The sequence below is a fragment of the Primulina tabacum genome, chromosome 4, assembly GCF_025594145.1.
Source record: "Primulina tabacum isolate GXHZ01 chromosome 4, ASM2559414v2, whole genome shotgun sequence".
Classification (NCBI taxonomy): domain Eukaryota; kingdom Viridiplantae; phylum Streptophyta; class Magnoliopsida; order Lamiales; family Gesneriaceae; genus Primulina; species Primulina tabacum.
In genome coordinates this window covers 6,093,992-6,108,722 of record NC_134553.1, presented here as the reverse complement: position 1 = coordinate 6,108,722, position 14,731 = coordinate 6,093,992, and the positions used below count along the sequence as shown (strand labels likewise).

At 37.3% G+C, this 14,731-nt stretch overlaps 1 protein-coding gene across 1 annotated transcript; it reads left to right on the top strand.

Annotated features, from left to right (window-relative positions):
• The first annotated feature begins 442 nt into the window (after positions 1-442).
• On the top strand, positions 443-13,646 carry LOC142542808 (oxysterol-binding protein-related protein 2A-like). The gene is given in 12 exon segments (XM_075649639.1): positions 443-1,102; positions 7,240-7,599; positions 8,134-8,230; positions 9,407-9,813; positions 10,483-10,638; positions 10,822-10,948; positions 10,951-10,988; positions 11,070-11,210; positions 11,497-11,718; positions 12,409-12,522; positions 12,872-13,059; positions 13,246-13,646. Coding segments are annotated over 11 exon segments (2,220 nt in total). The 5' UTR covers positions 443-721; the 3' UTR covers positions 13,049-13,059; positions 13,246-13,646.
• Positions 13,647-14,731: the final 1,085 nt, after the last annotated feature.

Below are 14,731 nucleotides of genomic sequence, written 5' to 3'. Positions count from 1 at the left end.
GTGCTGATCCTGTGGAATGTAGTTAGTGAAGTGGAATAGTCAATCATGGATTTAATTCAATAGAGTAGCATCAATTCAGGAACACCTCGGTCAACAGTTTGCCTCATTCAAGTCCCCAGTTCCTAATAATTGTATACACATTGACCTCTTAAGTCTCCCCATACGTGCAAGCCAATTAAAAAAATACTTCAGTCTGTCGCCATCTTTTTCATACTGTATTCAAGAAAGTAAAGTAATTAACCAGCATCATCAACACGGCACACACTGCACACGCTAGGATATCTATATATGTATATATATATAAATGATGTGTATGCAATATATGGGTTCATTTCTGCAAACCGCTGTACACAAGCATTATAAATAATAGTATTTTTATACCTGCTAATTAACTCCATCTTATAGTTTCAAATTCAGCATTGCAAGACTCGTTTTTGTATCATTTTTTTTTGGTTCTTCCATTTTCTTTCTCTCCTCTATTCCTTCTTGGAATCCCTTAATTTCAGAATTTGGCACCCATCTTTGTTCATCTCTCCATAAAAATGTATGCAGTATGTGTGTGTGTGTTAAGCGAGTTTGCTTTGATTCGTCAGCTTCGGGAGTTGTGTTAAACGATTTTTGTTGGATCCAATAATTTTAACGTTAATTCCAATCATCGGTACTGGTGTTAGATGTGAGCGTTATTTTTTTTTCTTGTTATTAACGATAATCAAGATCGAAAATGCGGGTAAAGGAAATGCACCCTTTATGTTGCATAACGTTGGAAAGTAATCCGATGACAGGGGACGCGTCGCCGGAGCCGACCCTCTTAAGGACCAGGTCTGCGTTAGATTTCTACGGCAGTGGATCTGACATCAATGCCGGCCCATCTGATGTTAGCACCAGTACTAGCGTGGCCGGGATACTCAACAAGTGGACCAACTACGGCATGGGCTGGCGATCCCGATGGTTCACCTTGAGAAGTAACGGCGTCCTCTCTTACACAAAATCTTGCCGCCCAGACTCGCCTCCGGGAAGAGACGTCGTTCTCATTGGCTCCCCCTCGACCTGCCGTAGGAGTGGCAGGAAACACAGCAGAAGCGTCGGCATTGTACAGTTAAAGGTCAGTAAATGGTGGTAAATTGTTGAAAAGTAAACAAGAACACGAATCTAGTCATCAAAATGTAAATATTTTCTAAATAGCTAAACTGATGGTATGATTTGACAAGAAATTGAATGTGCATCGGGGGTCGGGAAGAAGAACGGAACTAAAGTGGGGGCTTGTCTCTTTTGAATGTACTTCAAAATGAATTTTTACTAATATAGGCTATCAGATATACTCACCTCAAATACAATAAAATAGTTAGTCGGTTAAACGGTAGTTAGTCGGTTAATGAGCAGTTAGATGATAGTTAAATTACTAATTAGTTTGAAGAATATAAAATGTAATCGAGAGTCATGAGTTGTCACTAATGAAGAAAAGGGAGAATTCACCATGCATTCCAATCTCTCAACTCATACGTAATATGGTATCAGAGCTTCTGCACTCAATTCTCTACCGATCGGAGATCTAAGCTTCACAAACGTAATTCATGGCTTCTGGAAATTCATCGAATTTGTTGCGTTCCAATGGTCAATCCGCCATTGATGATCCGATGAGCCCCTATTATTTGCACCACTCAGATAATCCTGGCCTTACATTGGTCTCACAGCCGCTCACCGGAGATAACTACACCTCTTGGAGCATGGCCATGAAGATTGCACTCTCGGTCAAAAACAAATTGGGTTTTATTGATGACACAATCGCTAAACCATCAGCGGCAGAATTGAATTTACTCAATTACTGGACTCGAAGCAATAATATTGTCATTTCATGGATCTTGAATTCAGTTTCCAAAGATATCTCAGCAAGTGTTCTATTCTCAGATTCTGCTGCAGCCATTTGGGAAGATCTCAGAGAACGATTCCAGCAGCACAATGGGCCTCGTATATTTCAGTTGAGACGTGATTTGATAAACTTACGACAAGAACAAGACTCAGTCAGTGTCTATTTCACCAAGCTTAAAGCACTTTGGGAAGAATTGAACAATTTTCGACCAATGTGTTGCTGCGGTAAATGTACTTGTGAGGGAGTAAAAAGGATCGAAACACACTTCCACATGGACTACATTATGGCTTTCCTCATGGGTCTCAATGATTCGTTTGCTCAAGTCCGCACTCAAGTCTTGTTGATTGATCCCATTCCTCCTATCAACCGGGTTTTCTCACTGGTTATTCAAGAAGAACGTCAAAGGGATATGCGAGTTCCTTCTATGGGCAGCACCCCAACAGGTGGTATGGCCTTCTCCATCAAAACGAGTCAGTACCAGCCACAATTCAAGGCCAGAGGGCCACCAAGAATACACCGAGAGACGCCTCGAGAACGCCTTTTTTGCACCAAATGTAACGTCCATGGTCACACGGTAGATACTTGTTACAAGATACATGGCTATCCTCCGGGGTTTAAGCAGCGGGCAAATTACTCAACTAAACCAAACGATGTCAGTGCGAATTAGATCTCAGGGCCATATAATTCTTCTATTCAAAATTCTGACGAGGACGTTGAATCTTCACCAAATGTGTTCCAAAGTTTTAGCAAAGACCAAATGGCCCAACTAAGGACAATGTTCACTCAACATTTATCATCATTTGACAGTCCACACAACTCGGCAAATGAATCCATTAGTAATCTTGTCACAGGTACCTGTTTATCCACATTTGATTCTCATAATCTGAACTCTACAACATGTTGGGTTATTGATTCCAGAGCATCCAGACACATTTGTTCAAATGCGTTTTTGTTTAAATCAATTACACCTGTTAGTGGTTCGACAGTCACTCTGCCCGATCACACCACGATCATGGTTAATTTTTGTGGTGAATTTAAACTTGGAGCTTCATTGATTCTTGAAGATGTTCTGTACATCCCATCCTTCAAATTCAATCTATTATCTGTGAGTTGCCTCCTTGCCAACACCACCTCTGTGATCGGTTTCTGTCATGACTCATTTATTATCCAGGAAACCATGACGAAGAAGACGATTGGCAAGGGTAGGAAAATCAATGGGCTCTATGTTCTGGATTCAGTTTCAGAGCATAAAGAGGTGTCTATAAATCAGGTATCAGTGGATTTATGGCATTGTCGACTTGGCCATCCCTCTGTTAGAGTAATGGAACTTTTGAAAGATTCTTTACAATACAATGCACTTCAACTGGGTAAATGTAAATCGTGTCTCATATGCCCAATAGCTAAACAACGAAGATTGCCATTCCCTCAAATCATAATGTGTCTGCTTATCCATTTGATCTTATACATTGCGATGTTTGGGGACCGTATCACATTCCCACGCAAAACCAGCAACGTTATTTTATAACTTTAGTGGATGATTGTACTCGTTTTACATGGATATATCTACTCCAACACAAATCTGAGGCACAAGGAATTTTTTCCAGATTTTGCACCATGATTGAGACTCAGTTTCTAACAAAGATCAAGTTATTTCGCACTGACAATGCAAAAGAACTTGGTTTCACAGATTTATTCCTTCAAAAGGGCATTATACATCAGTTCTCATGTGTTCAATCTCCACAGCAGAACTCGGTCGTTGAACGAAAGCACCAACACCTGCTTAATGTTGCAAGATCCTTACTTTTTCAATCACGTGTACCAGCTAAGTTCTGGGGAGAGTGTGTCTTGACTGCCACTTATCTAATCAATCAAGTACCTTCTCCTTCAAACAACAGCAAGTCTCCTTATGAAATTCTGTACAAGAAAAATTTTGATTACTCACTCTTAAGGACTTTTGGATGTCTCGCTTTTGCGTCCACATTGGCAAGCAATCGTGACAAGATGTCCCCTAGAGCTCGAGCATGTGTTTTCATAGGATATTCCCCGGGCATTAAAGGTTACAAATTGATTGACATCATCAGCAGAGAAGTTTTTGTTTCCAGAGACGTGATTTTTCATGAAAGTATATTCCCTTTCATGACGATTCATTCAGAAGTTGGCATTGATCCATTCTCTCAAATTGTCCTGCCTATTCCATTCAACATGCAGACAGCTGACCCAGTACCTTCACATCAATCTCCTTCATTACAGTAATCAAGATCCAATTGTCAAACAGACACCACATCCCCAGTCCTGATCCCTAATCGCACCTCGTCTAGAATCACACAAACCCCGTCATATCTCCGTGATTACCACTGCAATTTAATGCAATTCAAAGCACCACTCCATTCCAAGTTTCCATACCCATTGACAGCATACATATCCTATGACTCTTTATCCCCTTCATATCGAAATTTGTCCTCAATGTTTCATCCCAATATGAGCCACAATTTTTCCATCAAGCCGTCCATATTCCTCAGTGGCAAGCAGCCATGAACGAAGAACTAGAAGCAATGGAAGCCAATCGTACCTGGTCAATTGTTCCTCTGCCACCAGGAAAACATTCCATCGGATGTAGGTGGGTGTACAAAATCAAATTTGCATCGGATGGGTCCATTGATCGAGACAAGGCTCGTCTCGTAGCCAAAGGATATGCTCAACAGGTAGGTATCGATTTTTTTGAAACATTCTCGCCAGTGGAAAAATTAGCTACTGTCAAAGTATTACTCGCCCTCGCAGCTAGCCACCATTGGCAACTTGCTCAACTCGACGTGAACAACGCCTTCCTTAATGGCGACTTATTGGAGGAAGTTTACATGGACCTACCCCTGGGGTATTCAAAACAGATTCCATGTAACCATTCATCCACCAAGCTAGTCTGTAAACTTCACAAATCGATTTACGGACTTCGTCAAGCGTCTCGACGGTGGTACACCAAGTTTTCTCAAGCATTAATTCAGTCTGGATTCATCCAATCTCAATCTGATCACACCTTATTCACAAAAGGTTCAGGATCCTCTTTCATTGCCTTACTCATATATGTAGACGATATCATCATTGCAGGTCCTTCTTCTCATCTTATTCAAACTTTAAAGGCATCTCTCCAAGGTCTCTTCAAACTCAAAGATTTGGGTTCCCTTAAGTACTTCCTTGGGCTTGAGATTACAAGATCTAAGCAGGGCATTTGTCTCTCTCAACGGCTTTACACCTTAAAGCTTTTAGAAGACACTGGATTATTAGCCAGCAAGCCTGCTATAACTCCCATGGAACCTCGTTTACTAATGATGGTGAGCCAATTGAAGATATCTCGCAGTATCGTCGACTCATTGGTCGACTTCTATACATCACCTTATCACGTCCAGACATTGTCTTTGCCGTCCACAAACTCAATCAGTTTGTTCTAAGCCTCGGACAACTCATATGCAAGCAGTAAACCATCTTTTACGCTATCTCAAATCAGTTCCTGGTCAAGGAATATTTTTCCCAGCAATGTCTTCCACCCAACTTCAAGCCTTCTCTGATGCTGATTGGGCAGCTTGCACAGACACAAGGAATTCAGTCACAGGCTTTTGTGTGTTCCTCGGTGATGCCTTGATTTCCTGGAAAGCAAAGAACCAAGCCACTATCTCACGGTCATTCACCGAAGCAGAATATAGGGCTTTAGCTAGCACTACAATCGAATTCATGTGGCTTATAAAACTACTTCAAGACTTTAACATTTCATCTCCTACACCAGCCATTGTGTTTTGCGACATCCAATCTGCAATACATATCGCTACCAATCCAGTATTTCATGAGCGGACAAAACACATCGAGATCGATTGCCATTTTATTTGAGGAAAAATCGCAGATGGTTCAATCAAACTCCTATCTGTTCGTTCCAACTTACAACTTGCGAACATGTTTATCAAACTCGTACCATCCACTACCTTGACAACATTATTATCCAAGATGTCTATCAAAAATGTTTATAGTACATCTTGAAGGGGGATATCAGATATACTCACCTTAAATACAATAAAATAGTTAGTCGGTTAAATGGTAGTTAGTCGGTTAATGAGCAGTTAGATGATAGTTAGCTTACTAATTAGTTTGAAGAATATAAAATGTAATCCAGAGTCATCAGTTGTCACTAACGAAGAAAAGGGCGAATTCTTCATGCATTCCAATCTCTGAACTCATACGTAATATAGGCCATCAAATTTGTTGGTAAATTAACTATTCCAAAAAGAATCCTTTTTTTACCTAATATAAATACTTTCTATTAACATGGTTTTTAAGATTTTCTTGAAATGCTCGTATATTATTTCTTTTTAAGAAAAAACTGGGTGTTAATCGAGAGTGGGTCACATCAGCAGGTGGAATTATATATTTTAGGGCAAAAACGTGTAGCCTAGCTAAGTTCTCTTCGAATGGTCACATCAAATATTTTGAGGTCTCTTTTTCTTTCTATTTCTACAATCGTTTTGCTAAATTTCTGTTTCAAGAATTGATGTCAAATTTTTATTATTTTTTCGTCTAAAGCTATAATCTTTATTCTATTTTCAGTCATATGGGCACAGGGTACAAGCCTCTTCTTGAATTAAAATACTTTTACAGCGGTCACGAATGGCATCTCTTTTTTAAGTTTGGTCAAAATAGCGTTGGGTTTGAGTTTTTCTTTTCTCGACTCTAGGAATGGACTACTTAGAAGAGATTGGGGAAGGGGAATGCCTTTAAAACGTGAAGAGAATATTCTTGCTTCCTGTGGTTTTATACTTCGTCAATTCCGAGAACAATTATTCTGAAACTTTTCATTGTCTGTTCAAAGAAATGTTTTGTTTGCATCTGAGGATATATGGGTTTTTTTCTTGAAAGGTAATGTTTTAATCTTGTTAAGATGGTTTTATATGGTGTCACCTTCTGGAATTGTGTTTAAAGCTGCGGCGACTCGTTTTAATGTACACAGTGATTGAAATTAGTAAATTTTCATTTGATTCGCATATTTGTGTAAGCGATTTGATGCACTATAACCTATCCTATTCCCAGTTTTTGGTTTTATATTAAAGTCTTCATTTCGTGGGAATAACACTTTCTTGGATTACACTCCTGTGAAGTTCAAAAGGTAAAGGGTCAAGTACATTAAGATTCACATGTACCAATTGAGTTCTATCCGGTTCCATGTTTGACCCAGCCAACTCAGGCACACCCTTTATTGGTAGCACTGATCAACTGCTTCTTCTATCTGTTAATGTCTGTCTGACTTAGTTTTCTGCGGTGTTTATTGGTTTATGCTTGGGAAATGCATATTGCTGTGCACTGACATAAAACGTTACGGATTTTTGTGTTTCCAGGTTTCATCTTTTCGCGAGAGTAAATCTGACGACAGGAGGTTTTATGTGTTTACGGCAACGAAGACGCTTCATTTAAGGACCAATTCTAAAAAAGAGAGAGTGGCGTGGATACATGCTTTGATTTCTACGAGAAGCCTTTTTTCGTTGAGACAGCTGAACGAAAGCATCCCCCTTTTAACTAGATCTTTGACAATATCAACCGAAAGGCTGAAGGATCGATTGCTTGAGGAGGGGATTGATGAGAGGCTTGTTGAAGACTGTGAGCAGATAATGCTCTCGGAATTTTTGGGCATACAAGGACAGTTTCAAGCTCTTTTCAAGGAACGTTGCAATTTACTTGACACGTTGAGACAATTGGAGGTATGAGTCGTCAAGGCTAACTTAGTTAAGAGAGAAATTTTCTGACTTGTTCTATATACTGCTTCCAATTGTCGCTTTTTTTCTTGATGAGTATCATCTAATCACAATTGTAGTTTGTATTTTACATCTGATTAAGAAGTTAATGTAGATGGTCAATTGTTCCCCCTACTGGTATGAAATAATAGAATTCCCAGCTGCATCATTTTTACATTTTTTCTGAGTTGATATTTCTCGTTTCTTTATATTGGAGTTTTTGCATCATTAGAGGGAATCAGTTAATGAATCAATTCTTAATACCACTGAAGTTGTTTCTTATTATCCATTTTCCAACGTTTACCTTCTGATGAAGACTCGGTTGTCAGATTTGCTTGGTATGATTGGTTTGCCGTTATTATGAATTTCACGAGCATGTATTTATTTTGGCAGATTATTCTTTATTAGGGAATGCCAATAAAAGTTCTCCAAATCCAGTCTACCTCTTCGGCATAATGTCTTTGAATAGGAAAACATGAGAATTTCATTTTGCTTTTCCAGGCAGCAAATATTGAAGCTGAAGCCTCTGGACTGAATGATGGAGAATACCAATCAATGAAGCATGACTATACTAATGTAGCCGGAGGAAAATATATTGGTATTTCTTTATCCTTATTCCTGCCCTGGACCTTAAGTATCAATGATAATCCTTGACACACAAATTTTCTAATTTTTCATTTAAGCTTTATGACACTTTCTCGCATATTTAATTTTGAATTTTGTTCCGTTAAATTTTCAAATTTTGGTTTTGGTACACTGCTATTTAATTTTCGGCTATTTTGGTTCAATTGTTGACGTAACTTTTGACAAGTAATTTTCGATGTTACGTCAGCGTTTGCCGTAGCTATATCAACAATTGGACCAAAATAGCTGAAAAAAGTTTGTGTACCAAAACCAAACTTAGTGAACCAAAACCTAAAATTGAACGAGTTTGTGAACTAAAAAAACTATTTTCCCATAAACATTTCCTCTTATTCTTGTCTTATTCTTCCTAACGTGGTCTATCTTTGGTTTGATGAGTTCTTTTGTGTTGGTGAAACACTTGTTTAGGAGTTTTAGATTATCTTTGTTTGTGATCTATTTCTATATCCTTATGTTATAGATTCTATTTATCTATTTGTACATACGTTGTTGCTTCCAACAATTGATGCTTATGCCTCTTGCATTTTCCAGTGTAGCCAGCCATCGAAACATGGTGCCTGGTCCAGTATACGAATTAAAAAAACTAAAGTTTGCTATATAATCACTAGCTCTATTTTTTGGTATAACAGATATTCAGGCCGACAATCTGTATTGGGGCCAAAATTACTTATTTTATTCTCTTGCTTTGCAAGTTAGTATAATTGTTTGAATTGGAACTATTGCTACTGTTGCATAGTATGGCTATTCATGTAGTACAAGAATTAAAATGTGGTGCTTGTGCTGCTAGATGGGTTAGATATATTCGGATTGCAGATTATTAATTGAATCTTTTGGTGTAGTAGCAGCTGTTAAATCTCATACTATTTGTATAAAAGAGAAAATTATTGTCGAATGACTTACGAGGCCTGAAAATTGTTGGAAACTTTGTCAAAATGAATAGCCATTTGTAGGGAATCTATAATTATTTATGTTTCTGTTGTTAAATTGGATCACAGGATTTAATGTCAATGTGTGTGAATATGTAGCAGATGGCTAAATATTTCTTATTCTTGAAGCAACAAAAAATTAATTATTTTCCTTTTAAAGATCCTGATGAATGTTCTTTTATCTTAACATCTTGGTTCAATAACAGAATGGAGCACCACAGAATTATCTGATGATATTGAAAAGCAAGAACTTGACGAAGTATCAGATGAGGATGAAACTCGTTTCTTTGACACAAATGAGTTTTTTTCTGAACCAATAGATCGCATGGATGGTTTTGTGACGTTTGAAAATCCTACTGACTCTGCTGAAAAGGTTGATAAAAAAGAAAATTGTAGATACCTATACGTGGAAAGAAGAAAAAAGCTACCCGATCCAATTGAGAAGGAGAAAGCCGTCAGCTTATGGTCTATGATCAAGGACAACATTGGAAAGGATTTGGCACGTGTTTGTCTCCCTGTGTTCTTTAACGAGCCAATATCATCTTTGCAAAAGTGCTTTGAAGACCTAGAATATTCTCATCTTTTGGATCAGGCATATGAACATGGTAGAGCGGTAAGGTCTATTTAGTTTACAAATCATGCTTGGTTTTGCTTCTCTGTGATGATAATGGTAGCAACCTTTCATTCTTTATCACATCTTTTGCATTGCAGTTTAGTTATAAATCAGGCACTTCAATTCTGGTAATCATTTTGAGTCAATCACTAGATATAAATTGTGAAAACTTGTAGCTTTTCAACTTCTCTTTTGGTTTCTCTAATTTTGAAGTCATTTATAAAATAAGCAATATTCCTAAATATGACTAGTGTGGGTTGATTTTTCCTACCTAACCTTGTAACTTGGGAGATGAGTGTGATCAATCAGTTTTATCAAATAAATATTCTAAATATATTGCCTCTTAGACGATTCTGGTTTTTTTGGAACTCTAATAATCGTTAACATGAAGAGATTATGAGCATTTCTGGGGAATAATGATCACCACTACTGTTTTCGTGAAACTGCCTGTATGACTTAATGATGAAAATGTGATACTCGATTACTTTACAGGTTAAAAGACTTGAATTATGTTGTTACCAACTACAAATTTTGGTGTGGCAAGAAACATTTTCCTATAGACATTATGTTCCATTGATCGTATAATGGACTAATCTGGGTCTTTTAATAATTAGAATGTGATATATTAAAGCTTCATGCACGTAATCATCAAATACGATGTTACACCAGGGGAACAGTCTGTTGAGAACTTTGAATGTTGCTGCTTTTGCTGTTTCTGGATATGCTTCATCAGAAGGCCGCCTCTCTAAACCCTTCAACCCTTTACTTGGTGAAACTTATGAAGCTGATTATCCGGACAAAGGAGTTCGATTCTTCTCTGAGAAGGTGATTGTGCAAAGAATAATACCAACATTTTAATGGACCCTTTATGAGATGAGCTAAACTTTTCTTACCCAATTAGCCAATTGTCATGTGCAAGCATATCAACCTGTTCACCTGTTTTCTAGTTATTTTTTCCACTGCTATAGGATTAATGATTATACTTTTAACTTGAATTTCTTGAAATAGGTGAGTCACCACCCCACTCTCATTGCTTGTCACTGTGAAGGTAGAGGCTGGAAATTCTGGGGGGATACTAACCTTAAATCTAAATTTTGGGGAAGATCGATTCAACTTGATCCCGTCGGAACTCTTACTTGGAGTTTGATGATGGGGAAGTCTTCCAGTGGAGCAAGGTACATAATCCTTTTTTATTCAGCAGCATTTCAGGGTTGATTGTATACACACAGCTAAATTTTCTTATTACTTCTTCTCAGGTGACAACAAGCATATGTAATCTAATCCTAGGTAATATATACTGTGATCACCATGGGACCATGAATATACAAGGTAATCGCCAATACTCATGCAAACTCAAGTTCAAGGAGCTATCTTTTCTTGAACGTAATCCTCACCAGGTAAGTTCGGTTCCTTCATGCAATTTTGGTTCACCTTATTCTTTGAAGTCAACAAATTGATACTTGCGAGAAAGTACGTTCCGTTTGCTGAAATTGAGCCTTAAAGCCACATTTTTTCTTTTTAAGTGCGGTTTAAGAAGTGAAAATCCCACATTCTATTGAGATTATAAAGTGTTATTTAATTTTTTTTACAAGTGTTATTTTAAAAAAGCTTCTCCATGCGAAATAAGTTTTTATTTGAACTTTGAAGATTTTTTTAACTAAACGAACTATGACATCTTGATAGGTTCATGGATTTGTTGAAGATGCAATGGGGAGAAAGGTTGCCCGCTTATTTGGAAAGTGGGATGAAAGCCTCTACATTAACAATGGAGATGGAACAGGGAACTCAAAAGATTGGTCGGAGTCATCTTTGTTGTGGAGAAAGAATGACCGGCCTCTGAACGCGACACGCTACAACCTTACTTCGTTTGCAATCACACTGAACGAATTGACGGCTGGTCTCAAGGTATAGATGACCTACTAGATAGTTTATTGTCTTTCTGTTTATCTTCGGTTAGGCGGAGTAGTCAAAGGCATGCTCAAGGCCAATACACACTGGTCAGTGCGCCTGGGTCATTCCAGGAGCACTGGCATCGCATAGGCACACCATTAATTAAGACAAGGGCTAGGCATGGCAGGGGTCTGCGCGTTCTTCCCCTTTGTGGTTCTTGTTGATGTATAATATGCCCTAGGTTTGTATTATCAAGTTTTGACCGCGCCCAACCTACATGATATGACAAAAGCTCAGGGTGGCGGTGCTGATACAGTATAAGTTAAAACTAATCAATTTACTTGTTTATTGCTAAAGTTTATAATTTCTGCTTTTATAATTATGGATGAAATTCTTCAGTTTGGTGAACCTGATCATAATTTATGGGTAAAATTTTTTTAATTGTTTTACTCTTTTGTTAAATTATGTAAAAGTGTCACATGTATGAGTGGATTGTGTTTTGGTTATTTGATTAAACATTGTTGAATATTTGAATATTTAATCTATGTGAATTTTAAATCAAGTGGTTATACTTGGATTTTACTGAGAATTGCTTGAATATGTCAATATATATTTTTTTCCACTTATGTGCATTTTACGTGTCTGGTACATCAAATATAATTCCATAGTTCTATATGATTTTATCTGTTTGAATCATGGATGAAGGAGAAGCTTCCACCAACAGATTCGAGACTGAGACCGGACCAGCGACATCTTGAGAATGGCGAATACGACAAAGCAAACTCTGAGAAGCTCCGATTGGAGATGAGACAAAGAATGGTATGTGTAATTCCATTTTCTCGACCAAATTTTATTGTATCTTTAAACATCATGACTGCAAACTTACACATGTAATAACTTCTTATCTTCTTATAGTAAGGATGCTTTTGTTCTGCTAAACTTCTGTAAATTAGCGTACATTTAAAGATCACACGATCCATGGACACTTCACCTAAATGTATTTGTTCTAAAATGATCATCTTGTCTTTTCTTTGATTTCTTGGTGGTCGAATCACACACTTCCCGCCCAGAGAAACTAAAAAAGCACAAGTAAAACCTTAGCTGCGCCATCCCTTTCATTTGACAATGGTATAGAAGATTTATATGCATTAATACATCTTATCTGCAGTCGAGGAAGTTGCAAGAACACGGTTGGAAGCCGAGATGGTTCCAAAGAGACAGTGCAGGCACCTTCCGATACGTGGGAGGATACTGGGAAGCCCGAGAGCTAGGGAAGTGGGACGAATGCCCCAACATTTTTGGTGAAGTTAACGAAAGCCTCCTTAATTTGTTTGAAGGTTCATGATTCCTTGAAAGGTACTCATAGAGTGTTGACAACCTCTGAAAATATGTGCTTAACTTTTTACTTGAAATTCTTTATATATTCTGCAATTAACCTTTGTAAAAAAGTACTTTGGAGCACCAATATAGAAATAATCTCAGGAACACGAACTCTATCTTAAAATTGTTTAACCTCTAAAATGTTGTGTAATTTTGACAAAGGGACCAGACCCAATTAGGATGTACGGCTTGAATGCTAATGAAAATATTCTCTTTTAGGAGAATGACGATGCCATGGTTGCCAAGATTTGACAAACTAAAGCTTTATTGATTTCAGCTGTCAGTTCTTCGATTTCAGAATTTCAAATCGCCGGATATTCCTCTGCGGCGCCAATTTTTGTTCCTCGCCCGATGTGCTTTTTGTCTTTCTTAAAAATATATTCTAGCTTGCAGCTTACTAGTTGCAAATCGAGCATTTGTTGTAAGATATTATGTTGGAGCAGTGCTCTGAATAAGTGGAGAAGTTGTATGGCAATCATCTTTTAGTTTGGTGATAGATGTTTTGTGTAAGCCTAAAATGATATTTCGCAGCTCAGCTCATTGATATAACATTTCATTCAATCGAAGATTTAAATACCGTGGTTTACCTGGTTAATGTAAGGCAAACGTGAGCTACAGACTATTACGTCAGTTTGAGAAGCTTGTCACACATAGGGTTGGCAATGGGACGGGGCGAGGACGGATTTGCCATCCCCGTCTCCGAATTTCATCTCTACCCTCTTACCTGCCCCGATTCCCGTTTTTTCGGGTTCAGGGATCAAATCCACATCTTCTCACTCATCTCCGTTTCAAAAATATTAATTGGACAAGACGAAGGAGAGTACGAGCATTCTACGAATAAAAAATTTTATAATCTACTATTGTTAGTTTAATAATAATAATAATAATAATAATATTTATAATAATATTATTATTATTAGGACGGATTAGAGATAATATCGTCATACTCGTCTCAAACTATTTCTGAGATTTTAAAAAAATCCCTGAACCCGAACTATTGCGGGTCTCCAAATCTATGGAGAAAATTGTCGTCTTTAATCAAATATAATTTGTCTAATGTGGTTTATCTGATAAACGTGGTTGGAAAGCTGTTGTTGCATTATTAAATTAGGAATTTACTCGGTACGAATTTATGGGTAGCAACGGCGAGTTTTCAGGTCATAAAAAAACCAATAATTACGTGTCATTTTTATGAATGCAAGTGTGAAGTGATGTGGGGGTGGAGTGGGGTTTACTTTAGAACTTGGGACCTTGTACAATTCACTCGTTTCTTAAGATAAAAAAGAAAAAAGAAAAAAGAAAAAAAAAACAAAAAATAATACTTCCACCCATTTGCAATCAATTTCAATATAATTATTTACTTTTAATTTAATTCTCATAATTTATGAAAAACGTATTATGATGAATACTATAATATGTTACAATCTCAAAATAATTTTTTAAACGCTTCGTTTCTAAATTATAACCATCACACCATGAACATAAAAAAAATCATGTTAGATTCTTGGAACAACCCCAAGCTCAATTAAGATAGTTAGAATTTATAGCAGTTTCATATTTTAAAAAAAGAAATCATTGTACGTAGATTAGCAAGCAAGAAACTGAATCTAAATACAAATTTTATCATTCCAAAAAAAAAAAAAAATCA